The sequence below is a fragment of the Osmerus eperlanus genome, chromosome 10, assembly GCF_963692335.1.
Source record: "Osmerus eperlanus chromosome 10, fOsmEpe2.1, whole genome shotgun sequence".
Classification (NCBI taxonomy): Eukaryota; Metazoa; Chordata; class Actinopteri; order Osmeriformes; family Osmeridae; genus Osmerus; species Osmerus eperlanus.
This window is the reverse complement of record NC_085027.1, coordinates 6,883,902-6,907,418: the sequence shown is the minus strand read 5'-3', so window position 1 is coordinate 6,907,418 and position 23,517 is coordinate 6,883,902. Positions and strand designations below refer to the sequence as shown.

Below are 23,517 nucleotides of genomic sequence, written 5' to 3'. Positions count from 1 at the left end.
CTGGGTTTAAAATTCAAAAATGGCAACTGATGTTGAAACATTCTGTTGACGTTTTGTTGTAAATAAGGAGCGAAGGGAAAGGAGATGTTCTGCTGGGAGACAGAGGTGCACATCCCTGTCGGTTGTTGGACTGGGAGAGACCACCTTATGAAGCCTTTTGATTCTCAGAATCCTTCCCTTTGATTCTGTAGGACTTTGATGATGCCTATTGCCCCCCCCCCCCCCCCTTCCTCCCCAGGACCCTAGATGTGCATCTTCTCCCGTCCCCCTATGTATTGTGTATCTTCAAGATAAAATGCTATGATGATCATAATGATGATCGTAATGAAAACAATGACGAGGATGTTGATAACGATGATGACGATGATGGAAAGAGCGAATAAAGTTACATTTTGCACAATTTTAGATCCTGTTTTCATCCGTCCTGTTTTCTATACTGTTTGTATGGAGGATTTGATTTGAAATGTGAGAATTGACATTGTATGGGGGCATGATGTCAGAATGTTTTAGACACCAGGGGGCAGTGTAACACTTTGTGACAGACACTGGCAGGCTAGTCTCCACAGTACTAACTGTGCTGTTGGGGTAGTAGTGTGATATGAGAACAAAACATGTTTTTCAGGTTTTATTTGCTGATAGGAAATACACTTTGCTATTATTCACCAATAATACTTGCTTAAGAACACTAAACGACACTCAAACAAACACACACACACACACCACAGAGAGAGAGAGAGAGAGAGAGAGAGAGAGAGAGAGAGAGAGTGAGAGTGAGAGTGAGAGAGAGAGAGAGAGAGAGAGAGAGCGAGAGCGAGAGAGAGAGAGCGAGAGCGAGAGAGAGAGAGAGAGAGAGAGAGAGAGAGAGAGAGAGAGAGAGAGAGAGAGAGAGAGAGAGAGAGAGAGAGAGAGAAAAGAGACTTATTTCACTGCTGTCGAATCCAAATCCTTGAAACAGAGATGGAGAATTCCATACGGAATCTCTCCTCCCCCTCCGACCTCACCACTCTACCCTGCTTTTTTGTTGTTGCAGAGAAGCACTTGTGGATAGGCGCTTGAAAGCCACTTCATGAGTGTATTTGTGGTATTGAGGACCCCTCCCTTTCGGAGTGACTCATTGGCTTGGCATTGTAGCAGTGTAGCATCTTCCTCTGAGGGACTGGCAGATCCACATGTGACATTGTGATCTGTCACTCACAGCCTCCATGTTGGCTCCATGTTGGGTCTGGTTCTGGCTGCTAGCACATGCTGCAGGAAGCCTTGGGGTAGGTCAGTCCAACCTAGCTGCTGGAACAGCAGAAAGCCTAACTCAGCCTGGTCCACCCAAGCATTTCTGCTAGCACTCACTCACTCACTCAATGGACAGCCTAGCCTAGTCTAGTCGACTGTATGTTCTAGAACACCAAGCAAGTGCATCTTAGCATCAGGCTGGTGTTATACTGTAACTGAACACTGGGGGAGCTCTGGTGCTGCTCACCTGTTAGTCATCCCTCTCTCTATCTCTCCACAAAACTAAAATCTACCTACCAGTATGACACACACACACACACAGATACATTTGAACACAAATACACAAACTCACACATGCACGCCCACACACACACACACACAGACACACACACACACCCACACACACTAACACTTGTTTAGTCAAATATAAGTGCTGTGACGGGGCAGGGCAGCAGGTCATTGGAGGTGTCTGGCCCTCTCGTCCCTCTCCTCTCTACCCCTCCACCTCTGTAATCAGCGTGACCAGCAGATTCCCGCACAAAAGGAGCAATTAAGGGGAGTTGTTTTAATCACCAGCACTGGTATTGAGCTGGGGGCTTGTTAGCTTTCAGCTCCAGCCTTATGTCTGCACCGGCGGCAGGCGCGAGTGACAGAGAAGGTCAGGTGGTTTAAAGGGGCCGCCGGGGTCCCCTCCAGAGTGACACTGTTTTCTGATGTTCAGACTGTCTGTCTGTCTGGAAAACATCTCTGTCTGTCTGGAACACAGTTCTGTCTGTCTGTCTGGAACACAGCTCTGTCTGTCTGGAACACACCTCTGTCCGTCTGTCTGGAACACACCTCTGTCCGTCTGTCTGGAACACACCTCTGTCTGTCTGTCTGTCTGGAACACAGTTCAGTCTGTCTGGAACACAGCTCTGTCTGTCTGGAACACCCCTCTGTATGTCTGTCTGTCTGGAACACAGCTCCGTCTGTCTGGAACACAGCTCTGTCTGTCTGTCTGTCTGTCTGGAATACAGCTCCGTCTGTCTGGAACACAGCTCTGTCTGTCTGTCTTCTCTGTCTGTCTGTCTGGAACACAGCTCCGTCTGTCTGGAACACATCTCTGTCTGTCTGTCTGTCTGTCTGGAACACAGCTCTGTCTGTCTGTCTGGAACACAGCTCTGTCTGTCTGTCTCTCTGTCTGTCTGGAACACAGCTCTGTCTGTCTGTCTCTCTGTCTGTCTGGAACACAACTATGTCTGTATGGAACACTGCCTGCCTATCTTTGTGATGAAAGATGTTATAGAAACACAGGGAGACGGTGGTAAAGAAAGGAAAGGAGAGCGAGAAAGCAAAAGAAATGTAGAGGAATTGAGAAACAGAGAGAGAGCGAGAGAAAGAAAGAGAGAAATAAAGGGTAAGAGAGACAGGGAGAGAGCACACACCAGCTCTCCTCATAAAGCCAACAGCTGTGTGGGTAATGTTTTGTGACACGGAGCCTCTCAGAGCCCTTCTGTTTCCCAGGGAGCCAGGGAGACGCCATATTCTGTCGTCACAAATGGCTCTGTCATTCGCCCCCTAAGTCTTAATTATCACTCCCAGTTTTTGGCCAGGTTTAGGCGGAGGCGTATGGATCCTTATGCATGCTGTATAATTCCACTCCGCAATTTACAAGTGGCGTTTATTTCAATGGCCTCCACCGTGACTCCTCTTTATAAAGAAGAGACGAGAGCAACAGAAGACCTCAGCCTTCCCCCATAATGTTAATGTCCCCCTCCTTCTTCCTCATGTTCTCTCTGTCCTCCCCCTCTCTCGCTGTCTTTCTCTCTCCCCCACTGTCTCTCTTTCCCTCCCTCCCTCCCTCCCTCCCTCTCTCCATCCCTCCCTCCCTCCCTCCCTCTATCTCTGTCCTCCCTCTCTCCCTATCTCTTTATCCTCCTTTCCACGGTGATTCCTCTATCTGTTCTCTCTCTCTTTCGATTTTTCCAATCATCTATCTGCTTTTATTTGTTCTTGTATGTGTTAATATAATTCTGTTTGGTTCAGATAAATTAGACAACATATTCCCTATCTTGCTTCAAGCAGAGAGGGTGAAACTGAAGGAAGAAACTCTCTCTCTCCACTCCCTAATTCATTTTGGATTAATTCTCCTGTCTTCTGAGACAATCCTAATTCTTGATTATTTCCACTTCACAGGCTTGATGACATCCAGACACCATGCCCTGCTCGGCATGCTTCACACCTAGTCAACACTCTTTCTCTCCCCCCAAACCAACATGCTATCCCCCCATAACCAGGTCTTTCTCTCGCTCTCTCCTCCTAGTAAACACATTCCTGTCTGTCAGTCTACATAATGTGTGAGTGTGTGTGTGTGTGGGAGAGGTGTGCCTATGCGTGCTTGAGTGTGCATGTGTGTGCTTGCAAGTACCACCTCATGTGTGTATCCACAAGGGACACATAAGAATGGCCATACATTGTCATTAAGGTGCCACTCAAAAAAATAACAACTATTTCTCAGTTTTTTTTTCTATTACATGGTGCTTTGCAGTATATCATTCTCTCTCCATCACAACATTCACTTGTCAATTCCTGTGTTATTAGAGTCTGTCCAATGACAGATGGACATGCTGGCTGGTGATCTAGCCTGTCTCCCCCCTCCATCTCTCTCTTTCACTCTCCTCTTTCCATACCTCTTTCTTTCACTTGCCTTCTTTTTTAGCATTTCACTTTTCTCACTGTGTGCCATTCCCTTGTTCTATATCTCGCCATACCTTTTTCTCAATCTGCCTGGCATGTTCTCTCTCTTTCTCTTTCTCTTTCTCTCTCTCTCTCTCTCTCTCTCTCTCTCTCTCTCTCTCTCTCTCTCTCTCTCTCTCTCTCTCTCTCTCTCTCTCTCTCTCTCTCTCTCTCTCTCTTTCTCTCGTTCTCTCCTCTTTCTATCTGTCATGTCTGCTTGCTCTGCTTGTCTCTACCCTTCATTTCTGTGGCAATTGCGACATGTCGAAGCCTGATGCTCTTGTGAACTTGTTTTCCGGACACAGTACCAGGTTAGCAGCAGATCCCACAATCTCCCTTCATCCAATCCCTGTCAGCTGGAGCACATTTCCCCTGAGTTACCCCAGCGACACCCCCCCCCCCACCCACCACCAGGAATACACATACACCCACACCACTACCTCTGGATCTGGATGCCCCAGGAGCAGGCAGCCGTGGCCTGGGGAAGATGTGCTGTCTGCTCCCTTCTCCATGTGGAGCTCTGAAAAATGCAATTACCCCTCCTGTAATCTGACAACTCCTTCATGACTTGCATTGTGGAAAGGAGAGAGAAAGAGTGCATTCAGGTGTGCATGTGTGCCTCTGTTCTGTGTTCTAGTTTTGGAGAAGTTGCTGTTTTTTTCTTCTGCATTTGATTTCATTTTTGAAGGTTTAACCCAAACAGCTCCCAGCTATGTGCTGCAGCACCCTGTCAGTCCTGACAATGTGACATCGTAATCATCTTCATACTGCATCATGTGTCAAATCATGAAAACAGGCTAAGCTCACTTATCTTCCTCCTTTTCCTCCTCCTCTTCCTCCTCTTCCCCTCCCCCCTCCTCTTCTCTCGGCTCATCACCACACCCATCCCTGCGAGTGTCTCTCGCTCTCCTCCTCCCTCCTCTCCTCCCCTCGCCTTTCCGTGTCAGGCATGCTCTCTCTTCTCTGGTCCTCTCCGTCCCCTTCCTTCCTTCTCCTCCCTCTCCCCTCTCCTTCCTTCCTTCCTTCCTGCCGGCTCTCGACGTCTCCTTCCCTTCCCCCCGTGCGTTCCATTCCTCCCTCCTCCATCCCTCCGTCCCCGCGTCCATGTCGCCACTCTCCCTGCCAAGCGCCTCCCTCCACACATCTCGTCCTTGCCAGTGCCTCCCTCCGTCCTTCCATGCCTCCAACCCACAATGTCTCTTTCCTCTCTCCCTGCCAGTGCCTTCCTCCATGCCTCCATCCTTCTGTTCCTCCCCTCCGCTCATCCCTCGCTCCATCCCTCCAGCCCTCCGTCCATCCTTCGCTCCTCGACAGTGTGGCAGGCTGCCTCAGTGTTGACCTGAGGAGGAGTGACATTCAGAGGCCGGTCCCCTGCCTGCAGCTCTGACATTTCTGCCAGACTTTGATGGCGCCTTTGAACAGAGATGTGTGGAAGGGAAGAGCTGCCTGCCTGCCCTGCACTCTCTCTCTTTGTCTCTCTCTCTCTCTCTCTCTCTCTCTCTCTCTCTCTCTCTCTCTCTCTCTCCCTCTTCCTGCCCCCCCATCCCTGCATCTGTGCTTTGCTCTGAGTGAGATGTACACCATGCTCACTCTCTCTATCAACCCTGCCCCCTCACCATATGCCCTAATGCAGGCCTCCCGTACCCCCTGCCGGGTTGCCTTCAAAGACGCCCCTGTTGCCTGGGCCCCCCTCCAACCTCCTCTCTGCGCAAGCCCCCCCCCCCCCTCACTCCCCTTACCACCCCCAGCCCCCCCCATATAAGCTACAGTATGAAAGGGAGGCCTACAACCCCTCTATCATTAATACCCCCCTACTCCTGCCCCCCTACACCCTACCCCAACCCCCATCCCCTGCTGTGGAACCTTCAAAGACCCCTGTGTCGCTTCCCTCTCTCTCTCTCTGTTGCTGCTCCCCTCTATTCTCCATCTCGTATTTGCATCTCTCCTCATCCCCCACTTTTGCTACTGATGCATCTCTCTTTTTCTCTTTCTATCTCTCGCTCTTGCTCTCTCTCTCATCTCTCGTCTCTCTGTTTCTAGCAATCTGGAGCGAGTGCTCACAGAGCAAAAACGAGAACATAAACTGAACAACGCCATAGTTTTTGACAATCTATTCTGTTGCAAGGGAGTTTTTTTTTGTTTCCATTCACTGGTGTTCTACTCCATCCAGTTCCAGTCAATGATGTTCTACTGCATACTATATCTGTTCATGGGTTTTCTACTGCGTATAGATCTATTCATGGGTGTTCTACTGCATACAGATCTGTTCATGTGTTTTCTACTGTGTATAGATCTTTTCATGGTTGTTCTACTGCTCATAGATCTGTTCATGGATTTTCTACTGCATTTAGATCTATTCATGGATTTTATACTACGTATAAATCTATTCATGGGTGTTCTATTGCGTTCAGTTCTATTTATGGGTTTCCTACAAGGTGCAGTTCTTTTCATGCGTGTTCACTGCATGCTGTTCTATTCGTGTTCTGCGCGCCATTCCACTCTAGGACTTCCAGCTCATGTTCTTCTATGTCAGGCTGGGCTGGCACGCCCAGGTCTTTGTCCTGACATCACTGGGGTACAACAGAGGCCCAATTCTGACTAAACCCAATTGGCTGCTTCAGTCTCTCACAGCGACAGATCTGAACTGATACTGTGGGTCCCTCCCCTCGGTTTCAGAGTGTCTGTCTCCGTTCCATTCGCAGTCCAAACTCCCCATGTGTGTGAGGAGAGAGAGAGCACCAGATTCACCTGCAGCCCCCCTCTGCCTTCCTCCACCTTCATGGCCTTCTAGCTGGGTGGCGGTAGTCCACCAGCGGACCCCTCCCCAGCCCCCCTTCTTCCTTTACCACACCCCTTCTGTTTCCGCCACCAGGCTAGCCAACCTGCCAGTCAGCTCCAGGGCCCTCAATGTCTGCCTGCCTGCCTGCATGTCTGTTTTCCAGCGCTGGGGTATTGATTGGAAGCAGGGGCTGCAGCTCACCTGCTAATTGAAAGCGGATGGGGGCCCTGGGGCAGGGCTGTAAAACAGGCCCAGTGTGGCATTCACAGCCCTGCTGACGGCCCACTGTAAATCCACCACCGGGGTAATAGTCCCGGTGTACATCCATCTGTGTTACAGGCGGAGGGGGGCGGAGGGGAAGTGTGTGTGTGTGTGTGTCTCCCCTGCCAGTCTCTTCTCCTCCGGCTCCCATGCAGGTGGCTCACAGTGACAGGCCTGTCTCCCATGGTGACGGAGAGAAAAGTCCTCTCCGTCTAGAACATATCCTTCCTTCCTCTCCTGACAGTCCCCTTCATCCTCCTCTCTCTCTCTCTCCCTATCTTCCTCTTTCCCTCCCTTCCTCTCTCCTTCTCTCTCTCTATCTCTCTCTCTCTCTCTCTCTCTCTCTCTCACACACACACACACACACACACACACACACAAAGACACACCTGTGATCCTTTTTCTTTTCCTGTGCCTGCCGAGACATCAGCTCAGTCTCCGGGTCTCGTTTTACTTCTTCTCTCATTCCTCCTCCTTTCCCTCCTGTCTCTCCCAGGCCCCTGTCCTCCGGCTCTGTCTGTCTGGGTGGGGGTGATTGAGGAGGGAGGGATCTGGGACAGCCGAACTGGCCGTCCTGCGCCACGCTGCAGAGAAAGAGAGGTTAATTGGATTGTAATTAGAGCGGAGGTGATTAATTGATAGCATCTGTAAATTTGGATGTTTCCATTGTAAATGTGACAAATGAGAGCACAGCAGACAGAGGGAGAAGGGCAGGGGGAGCCAGTCTGCTTTGTTTCTGAGAGAGAGAAAAAGAGAGAGAGAGAAAAAGAGAGAGAGAGAGAGAGAGAGAGAGAGGAAGAGAGAGAAAGAGAGAGAAAGAGAGGAGAGAGAGATGGATGAGAGACAGAGAGAGAACATCAGAGAGTGAGAGAAAGATAGAGAGAGAGAGAGAGAGAGAGAGAGAGAGAGAGAGAGAGAGAGAGAGAGAGAGAGAGAGAGAGAGAGAGAGAGAGAGAGAGAGAGAGAGAGAGAGAGAGAGAGAGAGAGAGAGAGATATTTCACAGGGTCTCACTGTTGGATCTTTCTCTTTCCATTTCCCTGTTGTCACTCCTGATTGTGGCTCTAGATCTCATGGCAAAATAGTCTGCTCCTCATTTGTATTCTAATTTCACAGCTGAAGTGCTTGAGGTCTCAGATATGAGATTGGGGATGCCGCTGGCAGGAAGTGATGATCTGCAGGCCTCGGATCACCTGACCCTGTCTCCCAGCATGCTTTGCATTACATACCATGCACACATATTGCCTGCAGGACATGGTCTGTGTGTGAGTGTACGTGTGTGTACGTGTTTGTGTGAGTGCTTGTCTGTGTGTGTGTGTGTGTGTGTGTGTGTGTGTGTGTCGACAAGGAGCCCCACACCTGCAGAACTCTTTATTTTTCCAGGATGAAGCTCAGCTCTATGTACTTAGAATAGTAAATTCAGAACACATTGTAACTTTGCCACAGGAAGACCTGGGGTATCGTGAACACGAGCTTGGCAAGCAAGAATGATGTGTAGAAATAGAAATGTTATGATAAACTCATCATCCATCTATCAGCAAATGTATTTATTTTACTTAATTGATTCTTTCTCCAACAAATGTGTGGCATCTCCCCCATGGTGTACAGGCGTCCCTGCCAGACGCCGTCCAGGCTACGAGACCCTCGTGTTGTCTCACGTGGTACCGCCGTCGCTTGAAAACGGAACAAATTGCTCATTAACTTGAGGCCCTAATTCTCCAACCAACTCGGCGGGAACATTGCTGCGCGGGACCACACGAGGCTGGAATTAAGCTAATCAAATAAGCCTCCAGTCAGCCAGGCCCTATCAGACAGCTCCAGACTGCACCAAATGAGCCCACGTCGCAAAATTTACATTCCCACTTTCCCCCCAGGGACAGAAGCAGTGCCCGCCTCTCCCGCGCTTTTCTCCCCAATAAGCAGCTGTTTCCTGGGGCATGAGGAGGGGTAGGGATGGGGGTCGGATGGAACTGGTTTCTGGCTCTGTTGAGCGACGCTGCACCATGGGCATGACTCTAATGAAAAAGGGAGGAGGAGGAATTGAAGGAGGAGAGGTAGAACAGCGGGAAGGATATTTACTGTGGTGGCGGGAGTGCCACTCAGATCCCAGGATTGAGTGCCAGGCATGTTTGCACAGCTGCCCACATTCTCCTAAGCATTTGAGAGAGAGCGAGAGACTGTGTGTGTGTGTGTTTGTGCTTCAGTGTATAGGGGGACAAGTGCGTTTGTTTGTGTGTGTCTGTGTGTTCATCAAGGGAGTGAGATCCATCTGTCAGCCTTGGATAAAGATGCCAGAAACAATGAAGAAGAGATTCAGCTCCAAGAGAAGCTGGCAAAGGAGGACCAGTGCCAAACAGAGGAGCTAACCCCACACATCCTAGCTCCCAGGAACTAACTCACCACCTCCTAGCTCCCAGGAACTAACTCACCACCTCCTAGCTCCCAGGAACTATCTCACCACCTCCTAGCTCCCAGGAACTAACTCACCACCTCCTAGCTCCCAGGAATTAACTCACCACCTCCTAGCTCCCAGGAACTAACTCTCCACCTCCTAGCTCCCAGGAACTAATTCACCACTTCCTAGCTCCCGGGAACTAACTCATCACCTCCTAGATCCCGGGAACTAACTCTCCACCTCCTAGCTCCCAGGAACTAACTCTCCACCTCCTAGCTCCCAGGAACTAATTCACCACTTCCTAGCTCCCGGGAACTAACTCATCACCTCCTAGATCCCGGGAACTAACTCTCCACCTCCTAGCTCCCAGGAACTAACTCTCCACCTCCTAGCTCCCATCTGTCCACTCTCTCCCTATTGATGCTGGACTGGCTTCTCCTCGACAGGCTCCAGACACACTGCTATGACTCCTGTGAGGCTGAGTGCAAGGCTGTGTCCACTCTAACAACTCTATGGAATGGAACCCATCCCAATGAAGACAAGGCAGCACAGTGAGTCCTGTCAGTCAGTCTGTGTCTCTTTCTGATGAGGTCATCCTGCCCACAGTGAGGCTGAGTTCTGAGAGCCGCAGGATGTGTCACAGACTGATGGGACGGGTCACATGTCTGTCTCCACCAGGATGTGGTGCTGATGAGTGACTAAAGGGGGCCATGTGTTGGTTTGTGTGTACCTGCATGTGGGTGTGCATGTGCTGTGGGCTTGTGTACGTCTGAGTGTGTGTGTGTGTGTGTGTGAGAGAGAGAGAGAGAGAGAGAGAGAGAGAGAGAGAGAGAGAGAGAGAGAGAGAGAGAGAGAGAGAGAGAGAGAGAGAGAGAGAGAGAGAGAGAGAGAGAGAGAGAGAGAAAGAGAGAGTGGGTTGTGTTTGTCCAGACAGACAGGAAACATGCAGGGATGATAATTGACATTGTGGGCTATAAATGAAGTGACTGCTTCTGATAATGTGTTTTGGCTGAGATGGTACAATATGCAGTACAGTACTGTACCTCTTGAGACACAAACACACACACAGAAAGTGGCTTGTTAAAGAAGCCTGCCTTGTGTAATATCTGGCATGAAATCAGTATGTAGAATGGAAGAAGCTGAAAATGAAGTAGGCCCATTGGCTATGCTGCTGTTAAACTGTGTTGAACACATTGAACATGAGAGAAATTGGCTTTCAAGTCAATAGTTTAATGATTCTGTGTTTCCACATTGATATGCATTGTATTGTGTTATGTTAGTGCAGACTGCAACTGAGAATCTCAGAAACGAATGGGATTAGACTTTTTTTTCTGAACTATTGAAATAAGTATGATTAGATGGTAATTCAATTCTACAATGGATTGCCAATTCCTCACTCCTGCTCTATTAGCTGTTGTAATTTCCCTCTGAGTGAAATTTGTGGCGAACATACAAACAGACAAATGCACACAATCTCAGATACAGCCTCAAGAACACACACATTACTGTATCCACAAACCCTCTATCACACACGCACATACACTCATTCACACACACACACACACATGCGTACACACACGCAAACATCCACTCACACACATGCTGCAAACGAGGCAGTGAAAAGCACAATGGCATCAGAGCCCTGTCAGTCCCAGCAAACACAGACAGTGTGTGGTTCAGCCTGGTTCTGCTCCACTCATCAATCACCTCTAATTCCCTCCCTCATTTGTCCAGATGATATTTGTTTTGTTATTGCCTGCGCTGTTATTGTTGCTGCTCTTTGATCCATTCCCGACAGCTCGCGTTTCCATTACAAGTCGTCAATTAATACTGAGAAATGTAATTATTGTGACAATGCGTCTAATGTGGGCTGCCGAGACGAGAAATGGATTGTGACAGGGTGTGCTTCAAGCTGCCATCCTTCTCCCTCTCTTCCTCTCTTCCCTTCCTTCCTCCTTTGCTCCTTCCCCAGCCCAGCTATGTCTCTCTTGCTCGTCCTTTCTCTGTTTGTTTCTCTCAGCCCGGTCGGATCGAGACAGACTGTGAGACAGGCAGGCCTGACGGCAGGCAGGCAGACAGAGCTTCAGACACAGAAACAGCTGGAGCGTGGTGGTGAGACATGATACATGGAAGTCAGAGGAGAGCAGGCTATCTGATGTTATTACAAGACATTCATACATATTTCATGCACGCTCAAAGGCCCCACTGTGTCCCAATGGTGACCTCGGTCTACCCAGATTGCCCCCACCCCTCCCCTAAATCACTGCCTGCCTTCCCCACACCCTCCCCTCAAATCACCCTCAAACCTCCCCCTAACCCCTCCCCCAACCACCCCTCTGCTCCTTCCCCATCACTCCCGGCTGGTTTGTCTGTTTTTGTTTTGTCTGTATGCCCCTTCTATTCTGAATCCTCCTCCTCATTCCCAGTCATTACGTCTCACTGTATCATTCTTCCACTCTCTCTCCTTTCTCTCCCTCTGTCCTCTTGTTTCCTATCTTATCCTGCCAATCTCCTGCCCTTGTTTCTGCTCCGCATCTCAGTCCCCTCCCTCTCTTTTTCCGAACGGAGGTCAGGTTTGCTGGAGAGCGTGAAAGCTGGGAAGCCGGCCTGCGTTTAATTACATTAATAAACAGCCCTGTGAGGTGGCGTGCCCTATCCTTGCTGTCTCTCCCTCTTTTTTCCTTCCCTTCCTCCGTCTCCCTCGCGTCCTTTTCATCCCTATGTCCTCTTCCCGTTGGTCTACCTACATCCCCTCTCCCCGTCTGTGTCCTCCTCCTGCCCTCCTCCTCCTCCTCCCTCCCTCCCTCCCTCCCTCCCTCCCTCCCTCCCTCCCTCCCTCCCTCCCTCCCTCCCTCCCTCCCTCCCTCCCTCCCTCCCTCCCTCCCTCCCCCTCCTTGTCTCAGAGATGTTCTGCTGGCCGGAGGTTTGGAGAGAGAGACAGGCTCCCTGCAGCCTCAGTCCAATAGGTGCCAGGTTGAATTTCATGGCTGATTGCGAGCCATGTGTTTCTCCCCGCTCCCACGCCGGTTCCACCCCTATCTCCAGCGGTTCCAGACACGCTCACTTCGCTGGAGGTCATGTCAGAGATAGCCCTCCCCCCACCACCACCACCACCCAGCCCAATCCAGGAAAAGAAGGCGGTGGAGGAGTGGAGCGATGGGAGGGGACCTCTCTAAATGGGGCCCTTCTACCAAACATCAATAATGAGGGACATGCCCTTGCTGATGAGTCTCTCTGGGGTGTAAAACTTTGAATCCCATCAAACCCCTCCTTCCTTCGCTGAGACTCCCCCCCCATTTTCTTTCCCCTCCACCACCGAAGGCCACACACTCCCTCCCTCCTGCTTTTCACAGATTCAATTTGGAGGGGAAGTGAAATATTCATTTGGAGGGGAGATTCGTGCCCACCGAGGCTCTGACTCACAAGCACACTGCATTTGCGGAGGCTCCCCCTTCTCTCTCTCCCTCTTTCTCCCTCCCTCTCATCTGTCGCTCTCTCTCTCTCTCTCTTTAGCTTTCCTTTGTGTTTCTCTCTCCTTTGTTTCTCTCCCTTTCTCTCTGTTTCTCTCTCTCTCTCCCTGCGTCATAAAGCAGAAATCAGACGAAAGCAGGCGAATACCCCCTGGGCCAAAAGACAATGGTCCTACACATAAATTACTGACAGAAGCAGGTTGGCATATGACAAGCAGCGGTAACTTACCCTTATTGCCTGTACAGCCATGATGAGAATTCCCTAGGTAGCCAACAGGTCTGTGCCACTGTGTATATAATATGCATGGGATTCATGCTAATGTGAGTGCCTGTTACGGGTGTCAGAAATGTACCCCTTTCCCCGCCCCTCCGTCCTCCAGTAATCCCATGCATAGTCAACAGGCTTGCAGCAGGAAAAGAAACAAGTGGCATCTTCTTCTCCACAATCGTTACAGCTTGTTGTGGATGCATTCCAAACCTGCATTTTCGCTAAAATGGCGTTAGCTGAGCTTAGGAACACCCTGGCTTAACTATTCTCCTTTGGCGATATTGCACGGAAATCAAATAAACTGTATTCAAATTGACAACTTTTTAAATGCTGTATATTACGTTCAAATAATGCAAGCCTTGTGAATGATGAACATTTGAGTGTCCATGAGCTCCCCAGTTGTGCATATAATACTGTGTTCGAGTGTACATCAAGAGAAAATATTTCAAGAAAGGAAACAAAAATCTGATCAAGCGGGATGTTCATGTTTATTTGATAATGGCATGAATATATAAATCAGATGGGGTCTCTGGTCTGTGTCCCTCTGAAGCTTTCACTGTGTCGCTGCTCTGTCTGTCGTTCTTTTCTTCACACAGAATGTCTCCATTTTTGATTGTTCTGGGGCTTTTGATTAATTCAGAACCCCACAATTAGTATTCCTCTCCAAACGAAGGTTTGGGTTATTATGGATAGCAGGCACAACCGCCTCACAAATGTCCCCTCTCTTTATCAAAGTGCTAAGTACCCTTCACACTTGCACGCTAATTAATAATGTTGTCTCCAAACAATGGAGAGGCCTTCAACCTCGCCCGGACCACCGAAAGGTTACCACTGAGTTACCAGTAAGCTACCAAATATTATATGGAAAACATTTTATTCTATACTTATTTCCTCTCATCTCTCTCTCTGTCTCTCTCTCTCTCTCTGTGTATGTGTGCAAAGAGAGAGAGAGAGAGAGAGAGAGAGAGAGAGAGAGGGAGAGAGAGAGAGAGGGAGAGAGGGAGGGAGGTAGTGAGGGAGGGAGGGAAGGAGGGAGGGAGGGGAAGGAGCAAAGTTAATTACAGCCTGGCCAGGGGAGGGTGGGGGCTTCTGGGTAAAGGGGAGGAGCTGAGTGGAAGCAGATGGCTGAGAATGTATTAACTTGTAGGAGAGCTCCAAGGATGCCCCTGGATCAGACATCAGTCCTGTCACCACTGTAGAAGCTGCTCCAGGTCCACATGACAGGAGAATCACATGGATCAACCCAAAAGGAAGCACAAATACATTTCAATGTATCTGATCTGATGTTAACAGTCCACCAGATTACTGCAGCTTTGTACTCATGTCAGTGCATCTCAGTGTTTAGGGTTGTAACTGGACACGTGTTCGTACCCAACTGTCAGGGTACGGACTGCACGGTTTGGTGCATCTGAGTCAGTCACAAGCGTTTCTACTTTATGGAAACCGATTATGAGGTCGATCACATGAAATGAGCAAAAACGCTGCACAGTTTTCACTTATCTGTCCATATTTTAATGCAGGGAGTTTGAGAAATTCTCGTGGCCGCTAGCTAGATAGAGCGAAAGGCAGTTTGTCAACACTCAAGATTTAAAACAGGGGTACTCATCGGACTTAAGCTCAAATATCTAAAAAGTCCCAAATGGAAAATGTTAGACGTTTTCACAGTCGTGTAGACGAGGCTTTAGTGAATAGATTGTCATAAAGTTTAGTGTGTGGCATTGAAGTAACATGAAAAGAAACCTAGCATTTGGGATCGGGTTTTTTTTCCTGTCGAAAATCGTGACCCCCAAAACCACAGGACGTACTGAACTGTGACTTCTGTGTACCGTTATACCCCTATTACTGTTAGCATTCATATATTGTGCATTATCATAAGTCTTTATAACCTAGTTGATATATCAATAGGCTGTATGTAAAGTATAGGGTACTGTGGGTTGAACAAGTTCATAAACCCAGGCACCTTAACTCCTAGCGGGGAGTGTGACCAGTGGAGTGTTGACCGGGGTCAGAGGAGGCTCCTGGCAGCTCTGGAGAAGGTGACAGAGGACACAACACCATGGTTAACTGGCCCAGACTCTCCACCCTGCAGCCAACAGCACAACCATGGAGTATTAGATAACCACTGAACCCCCCCCCCTCCCCCGCATCCACCCAAACACACACACAGTCACAAACACACACACCACATAACCACGGCCAGGGTTAGGTGGCGGCCAGCCGATTTGGAGGCAGAAATAGCTCTGATCTGTTCATCCAAGTCTATTTTAGCTGCAGCCTTGGGTTCCACATGTTGAGAGAAGTGCTCATCGGAGAGAAAGAGATGGTGCATCACAATGACACACTGCCTGACTAGCTAGTGGGTCTGAAGGAGCACAACTGGAGTGGTATGGTGGTAGGGTGAGAGAGAAGATAGACAGAGCAAGACAGAAAGAGAGAGCTTGGGAAAGACACAGAGGGAGCGGGAGAGTGAGAGATGTGTTCTGCAACGTGCCCTGGCTGCTTTGTGAATCATACAAGGATTTTTTGCACGATGCTGTAGTACACATAAGACACACACACACACACACGCACGTACAAACACCCACGCACACAAATATACAGACACAGTTTAAAGAGACACAAGAGTGTAGGAGTCAGACGGTGATGTGGCCGACGTCCTCAGTGTTCGGGATGTCTTTGCCACAGGATATTTACCTCCTCACCAACCAGCCTGTTATCCCAGTTTTTACCACCTGCTTAGAACACTACCAACCCAGTGCCTTTCCTTACCGGGACTTGAATTGTTACTTTACATTTGGCAAGGACACTTAAAACTGATCATGAAGGGTCTCAAGTTGACAGTGACTCGATTGCGTGCGTATCATTGTACTGGGTGTCAAAGTGCTAACCTGAACAAGAAGCCCCCCTCCCTCCCAACCCCCAAGTGTTCTAAAGGTTTTGCAGGCATTGTTCTGTTCAGTGGAGACATCTCGCCATACCGCACCGAAGACAGTGCTGCCGAAATCAAACGCGCGCACAATAAAATGTGCTAAAAGCTAATGAAAAATAGATTTTGTACCCGAAAAAAAAGAGGGAGAGGAAAAAAAGAAAGGTGTTACTTTTCCCTGTCTTCTCCGCCTCCTCTCAGAAGCGCTCACGATGCGTCGGAAGCCGCAGAGCGAGCAAGCAGCAGCAGCTTGTGAACTAGTTGTGTGGGCCCTGTGATGCCGGCCTGTGTGAGTCATCGGCAGCAGCTTCAAACACCACTGAGCTGATCCTGCTGGGCCTCCACCACAGTATAAATAGACTGCCATGACAACTCGACGCCGCCAGAAAGTGGCACACGCTGACGTAAAAGAGGCACGTTAACACAGTGTACTGCTGCTGCTGCAGCTCGTGAGCTTGAATCTCTCATTGCTCACAGACAGATAGAAGAGGTTGGGATTCACCTTAGTCACCACAGCAATAAGAAGTATGTTCTTAGTTGTTAATAGAAGGGGATTAGGCACACTTGATAGGTTTGTTATTACACTAAGGGTTGGGGTTAGGAGTTAGGTCAAGGATAAGGGTTCAGGTTAGGTTATGGGTTAAGATCAGGGTTAAGGTTAGGATTAGGGTTCATGCTTCACTCACAGTTTGTCCTCTAAACCACACTACAACTTAGCTCACTTTCATATCAATGATGAAGTCAAGTGACACTTTCCAATAATAGTCCTTCATGATCAATCAGTCAATGACAAAAGTATGAAATTCCCCAAGCAAGAGGCTCCATGTTGTAAATATAGCGATGTGTGAAGTTCAACAGGTGACCTATTGACCCTTGACAGAGAGCAGTCCCTCTCACAAAGAAAATCAGCGTATCACTAATTGATTCAGACATGCTTGAAGAGGAAGCAGAGAGTAACACTAGTATTAGTGCTTCATAAGAAATTCTGCATTCTCTGTTGGGTGAGTATGTTCAATAACTCTTCACTACAATAGTCCACTTGTGGATCTTTTTTTTTTACAATTTTAAAAGAGCATCTCTGAGGTAATAAATCATACATGATCTGCAATAATGCATATTCAGATATTTGAGAACTAAAAGCTTTTATAAAAAGGCATAAGTGAGAAAGATAACAAAGAGAAGCAACTGTCTGAAATCAGCAGGCACTCAGGGGAACCAGGCAGAGAGGATTCTGGGATTCCTTCATGTTCAGGAAGCAGATGACTCACGGCTGTCTCTGTGACCCTGCGTCTGTTTCCTTCTATTTATTCATTCGCTGGCTTTACCGGGGGGAAGTTGGACGTGGCGTGGAACGCCTGCTTGTCATTCACCCGAACGGCCGGAGACTACACTCAGAGGATGCTGGGCGCAAAGGAGAAAAGTCCCTCATCAATGAGATGTAATACACCCTTTCAAAATGAAAATAAACCCTCCCTCCCTCACCCCCTCCGTCCCTCCCTCTCTCCCTCACCCCCTCCCTCCCTCCCTCACCCCCTCCCTCTCTCCCTCACCCCCTCCCTCACCCCCTCCGTCCCTCCGTCCCTCCCTCACCCCCTCCCTCACCCCCTCCCTCCCTCACCCACTCCTTCCTCCCAGGCAGGGTTAAACCGCCGGACACACCAATCGCCTCCACGGATGGCTCCATTGTAAGCGAAATTATACGAGAAAGGGAGGCGAGTTTTGAAAGAAAATTATTGCTTCTGAGAGAGAGAGAGAGAGAGAGAGAGAGAGAGGGAGAGAGAGAGAGAGAGAGAGAGAGAGAGAGAGAGAGAGAGAGAATATGTATATATATATAGCTGTGTATGTGTCTCCTGAGGGGAACAACATGCCTAACCTCTCCTGGAAGTGGATAGTGTGGTGTGTGTGTGTTTGAGACTGCTTTTGTATTACCATACACTCTCACACTCACACATAAATACTACTGTCACATCCATACAGGCACGCCCATGAATATCAATGGCAGCCTTTCTCTATCCTCTTTGGCTCGTTCTTACAAAACGGACAGTGAAATGTTTACTTCTTGCAAACTCTCCATCATCTCCATCATTGGATGATGAACAGGGACTGAAAGGTTTCTATGAAAACTCTGCATAATTCACAAGCTTATGTATAAGTTTGTCTTGGTGTTTTGAAGAACTTCAATAGAGATGGAATTTTGTGAGACATTTAAAAAACTCTTGCCTGTGACTTTCCTCCACCAGTCACCTTGAATGAGTTGTGAATAATGTTAGTAATAAAATAAGGATCAAGTGAACCGGGTTCTCAGGTGTGCAAAATCCTGGAGAACAGCGGCTCTTATGTGTTCCCCCTCGCTCTCTTCCTGGGATGTTCACAGGTTTACAGAAACAGCTGGGGAACTCTGCTAACTTGAAAACATCTCTCTGTCTGGGGAGAACAGTCTCCTGCTACAGGGGGTGGACTGGACTGGATTTCGGTGTTTCAACACCCATTGACACTTCTCAGTTGTATGACTATGTTTAGCCTGTGTTCTGCACCTCTCTTTCACTGACCGTCTCTGGAGGAGGGGATCCCTCACCGAATAGCTCCTCCCAAGGTTTCTTCCATCTTTTCTCCTTTAGTACGTTTTTCTGGGAGTTTTTCCTTGTCTTGCTTGAGGGTTTAAGTCGGTTGAGGGGCAGTTCTATGGGCGAAGGTGAAGCCCTCTGTGACATTGCTTGTAAAAAGGGCTATACAAATACATTTTGATTTGATTTTGACTGGGCACTGATGAGGGTAACAACCTTGCCACCTTCGCTGAGGAAGCTCCCAACATCAACACAATAAGGAGCCACAAAAGCCCACTCACTGTATACTGCACTATACACACTGAAACACAAACACTGTATATAGGCCCACAGTACCATACATGCACTGAACTCACACCAACATACTGTCCACAAACACACACACACACACACACAAACACTGCACACAAACCTACTGTACATACTTACACACCACACACATTCACACACACACGCACACATTCACACACACACGCACACACACATTCCAACATAATAGAGCAGCTACCTGCATTCCCTCCTGACAAAGCCGTCTGGAAGTCTTCACAGCTGTGCAGCCCGCCCCCTGCTGACAAACGACAAAGGAGGGAAACCAAAAATCACAAACCCAATAAACGACACTGAAGCTAAATTAGCTATGCCTTTATGGTAATGAATGCTTCTGATGCTATTGACATGGGTGCCCGTGGTGTCTTTATACCCCATTCCGGATGTCAACTCCGCAGGGTCTAAAAAAAAACTATCTACAAAGACGTGATTAAATGAAAAATAAATAAATGAGAGTAACAAAGGCGATACGGAGCCAGATGTTACCAGTGTCAGTTTTTCAGAGCATGACTCTCCCTGAAGACCAAGCCCACACTGTACAGACATGCATGGGAGATGAACCTCCACATGCAGGGACAGAAAAGGATCAGCCAAACTGGGGTTCAGTAACCCTTACCCTCCCCTGGGGTTCAGTAACCCTTACCCTCCCCTGGGGTTCAGTAACCCTTACCCTCCCCTGGGGTTCAGTAACCCTTACCCTCACCTGGGGTTCAGTAACCCTTACCCTCCCCTGGGGTTCAGTAACCCTTACCCTCACCTGGGGTTCAGTAACCCTTACCCTCCCCTGGGGTTCAGTAACCCTTACCCTCACATGGGGTTCAGTAACCCTTACCCTCCCCTGGTGTTCAGTAACCCTTACCCTCACCTGGGGTTCAGTAACCCTTACCCTCACCTGGGGTTCAGTAACCCTTACCCTCACATGGGGTTCAGTAACCCTTACCCTCACATGGGGTTCAGTAACCCTTACCCTCCCCTGGGGTTCAGTAACCCTTACCCTCACATGGGGTTCAGTAACCCTTACCCTCACCTGGGGTTCAGTAACCCTTACCCTCACATGGGGTTCAGTAACCCTTACCCTCACATGGGGTTCAGTAACCCTTACCCTCACCTGGGGTTCAGTAACCCTTACCCTCACATGGGGTTCAGTAACCCTTACCCTCACATGGGGTTCAGTAACCCTTACCCTCACCTGGGGTTCAGTAACCCTTACCCTCACATGGGGTTCAGTAACCCTTACCCTCACCTGGGGTTCAGTAACCCTTACCCTCACATGGGGTTCAGTAACCCTTACCCTCACATGGGGTTCAGTAACCCTTACCCTCACCTGGTGTTCAGTAACCACACTGTACTTGACTGTTTTGTTTGGGGGAAGCAGCTATAGAAAAAACTCTGCAAAGCATCTGCAAACTTACTAGGATTTCTGTTTTAGAAACAACAACTGATTAGGGTTAGTGGATTGCTAGTTGAATATTGAAAGCTTTTCAGATGAAATACAGATCATCTAAATGAGGGTCTTTAAAAAAATAGGGTATAAAGGAACACCTCACTCAATGTTTCCCAAGCATACAATTCTGAATTAATTTACATTAGAGATCCATTCATTTTGTAAATCATTTGAGTGTTTTTACCAGACACATGAACACAAATACACCACTTTTTTATCATAAGTAATCATAATTTACTTAAAATCCTCACTTTGACCAATACACATTTAAAAAAAATACGTTTGAGAATTTTCTACATAATTAGTAGGCTATACCAACGATATTTTGATCAAATATCATCCTTCTCTCACTTCTTGCAGTAAAAGTGCTCCCCCAGTGTGATATGACACCTTATGAATATTCACATAGAGTAATGTTTCTATTTGCATCACGCTGAGGGACTATTGGGCAGGGAGCATGAACAAGTTAAACTACAGCGCAAAGTCCGCTCCAATACCTTCCTGTAGCACATCTACTGTACATGACTGCACAGAAGCGGCATTTCAGAACCCTGGACAGCGACAGAAGTTGGTCCAAGTGAAAGCTATTCTAAATGCGGGCTATCAAAACTTCTTCGTATTGGCTTATCTTCTACACACACACACACAAATGTTCAAATTCAGAGAAGCTTAAAATAGATGTTCAAATGTTTGTCAAAACTGGCATTACATGCGGAACAGTAAAGCTCAGCAATCCAAACTAAAGTAGATGTTCAGTAAACAGAAGTGAACATTTCTATTTGCTTTGATTTCGAGGTATGTTCAGCCTAAATATTATATTGTTCAATATTTTATACAACCACTGGAGCAAAAATATATGCTAATTTATTTCCTAATGTAGCTTGTCAGTCCTATCCGCTGTCCTGACATAATTTGATATTCGAGGCGGCATATTTGCTGTTGTCGCTCCTTTTAAATGTCCCAAGCTTTCTCTTTACACAAATGTTTGAATTCTTACTCCACCCTGTGGGCCCTCGGTCGTTCTGCTCTCCAATTGGCTAGGCCAGGCTTATTATGCAAATTAGTTTGGGGTCTAGTTAGAAGCCTACGAGCTGACGTCACAGGCAGAGTGGCAGCTGACACCGGGAGAAAGAAACAGACTGAGAACGGGACGAGGAATGAAATACATAAAGCATAAATAAGGCGAATTCAACACAATTGGAGAGAGAGAGATAGAGAGAGAGAGAGAGAGAGAGAAAGAGAGAGAGAAAAGAGAGCAGAGAAGAGAAGAGGAAAAAGGGGAGGCAAAGAAAAGGGATAGAAAGAAACAAGGCAGGGGGAGTGTGTGCTGTGCAGTTGACTTGAGTGAGAGATAGAGAGAGGGAAAGGGAAAATAGGCAGTGAGAGAGAGAGAGAGCGAGAGAGAGCGAGCGAGAGCAGCCGCCGGCCCATTGAGGAAAGATGGCTACAGTCACTGCTAACGGAGTGCAGCAAGAGAATGGATTCAGCACCACGACCAGCGCCACCAGGATGAACGGGATCACGATCGGTCAGAACACCATTCCAATGAAGGACCACGACGCCATCAAGCTTTTTATCGGTCAGATCCCCAGGAACCTGGAAGAGAAGGATCTGAAACCGCTGTTTGAGGAATTCGGGAAGATATACGAACTCACTGTGCTGAAAGACAGGTTTACGGGAATGCATAAAGGTAGGTTTTGGTAGCTTTGCCTCGACATTCCTTTCTACGGCTTGCCGAGTTATCTGTTGAGAGCATAAAAAGTGCAAGAATTTGTTGGCGTTTCCTCCAAAGCTAAATGTTGTTACTGGTTTTGAACACAAGCACACACATACACACACACACACACACACACACAAACATACGATAGCGTAGACGCACACAAGCGCACGCACACACGTGTGATTCAATGTCGGTTGGTCGAGTAGAGTTAATTGTCAGCGTGTCAAGCCCATACACGTGAACACTACTGCTGCTTTGTGTGCCCCTGTGTGTTTACATTGACAATCATGTGGTGCGGAATCGGCTAAGGGGGCGGGACGGGCTGTGTGTGCCCGCATCTGGTTCCGTGCCTCACATATACAGCTGCTTCAACAAGAAATGTCTTCTTGTTCTCCCTCCCTGCTCACAAAGTAGCCTATCCTTAGACGATCAAAGGAAAATATAAAATTGCAGGGGGGAAAGTAGTACGGAAATTACCACTGGGCATTAGGGTTAGATGTTAGTGATTAAAGCTGTGTGACACTCTTGATTTGGCTTTAGGAGAATGCTAATGTATACGTTTTGGACATAATTACGTGGTTAAGATAACTGTTTACCTCGCGTCATGTTACCCATTGTAGTGATGCACGGGAGGCGGGAGGCAGGAAGGATGGAGCTATCTCGCTGGAAGAGCAGTGCCAAGGGGCACAGCATGGGTCGTTTTCTCCCTCGCTCTTTCACCCGCGTCACCCCATTGTCTAAAACGACAGTGTAGCAGCTCACAGTTAGGGGTTGTCTAACACAGATGCTTTGGAATTGATTATAGAGTTAGTTTACTGTAATTTGGTGAATTGTTCTATGTGTCAGTGTAAAGGCAGGCCAATTGACGGGTCTGAAACAATTTATCTCCCCGAGAACATTCATCAGTTTGTTGGGGCACGTGCGTAAAGCTCCCCAGACCTATTTCATGAAATAAAACGGAAATCAGTAGTTTTCAAATAGTTCACTTTTGATTTAGGTCAAAATATTTGCAGTCAGTTTTGCAAAATGTATTATTCAATATCCTATTTGTTTCAACTTCTTTGTGAGGTAGGCCCTAAGTTACCTACAGTCCAAGGTATTTTGTCCACTTTTATATAGCCTATTTATAATGTTTTTACTCATAACTGTTCGATTGTTCATCAAAGTGTTTCATAGAAAAAAACGAACATTGAACATATACACAGACAAATTGCAATATGTATTATTATGTGTTCCCCTCCACAATAGGCGATTATTATGTGTTCCCCTCCACAATAGGCTGTCTTATACACCATTATAAATACAAATGCTACCTGTCATTACTAGCATTAAACATACTACACACACATACGCGCGCGCACACTCACAGACACACACAAACACACGCACGCACGAGCTCGTTATTGGAAGCTGTGGCATTATC

At 47.9% G+C, this 23,517-nt stretch overlaps 1 protein-coding gene across 1 annotated transcript in view; it reads left to right on the top strand.

Moving 5' to 3' along the window:
* Nucleotides 1-21,493: 21,493 nt before the first annotated feature.
* The window catches only part of celf6 (CUGBP Elav-like family member 6), a 95,587-nt gene continuing 93,563 nt past the window's right edge, over nt 21,494-23,517 (top strand). The window contains 1 exon segment of the mRNA XM_062471778.1: nt 21,494-22,064. Coding sequence (XP_062327762.1) covers nt 21,815-22,064 — 250 coding nt within the window. The 5' untranslated portion in view covers nt 21,494-21,814.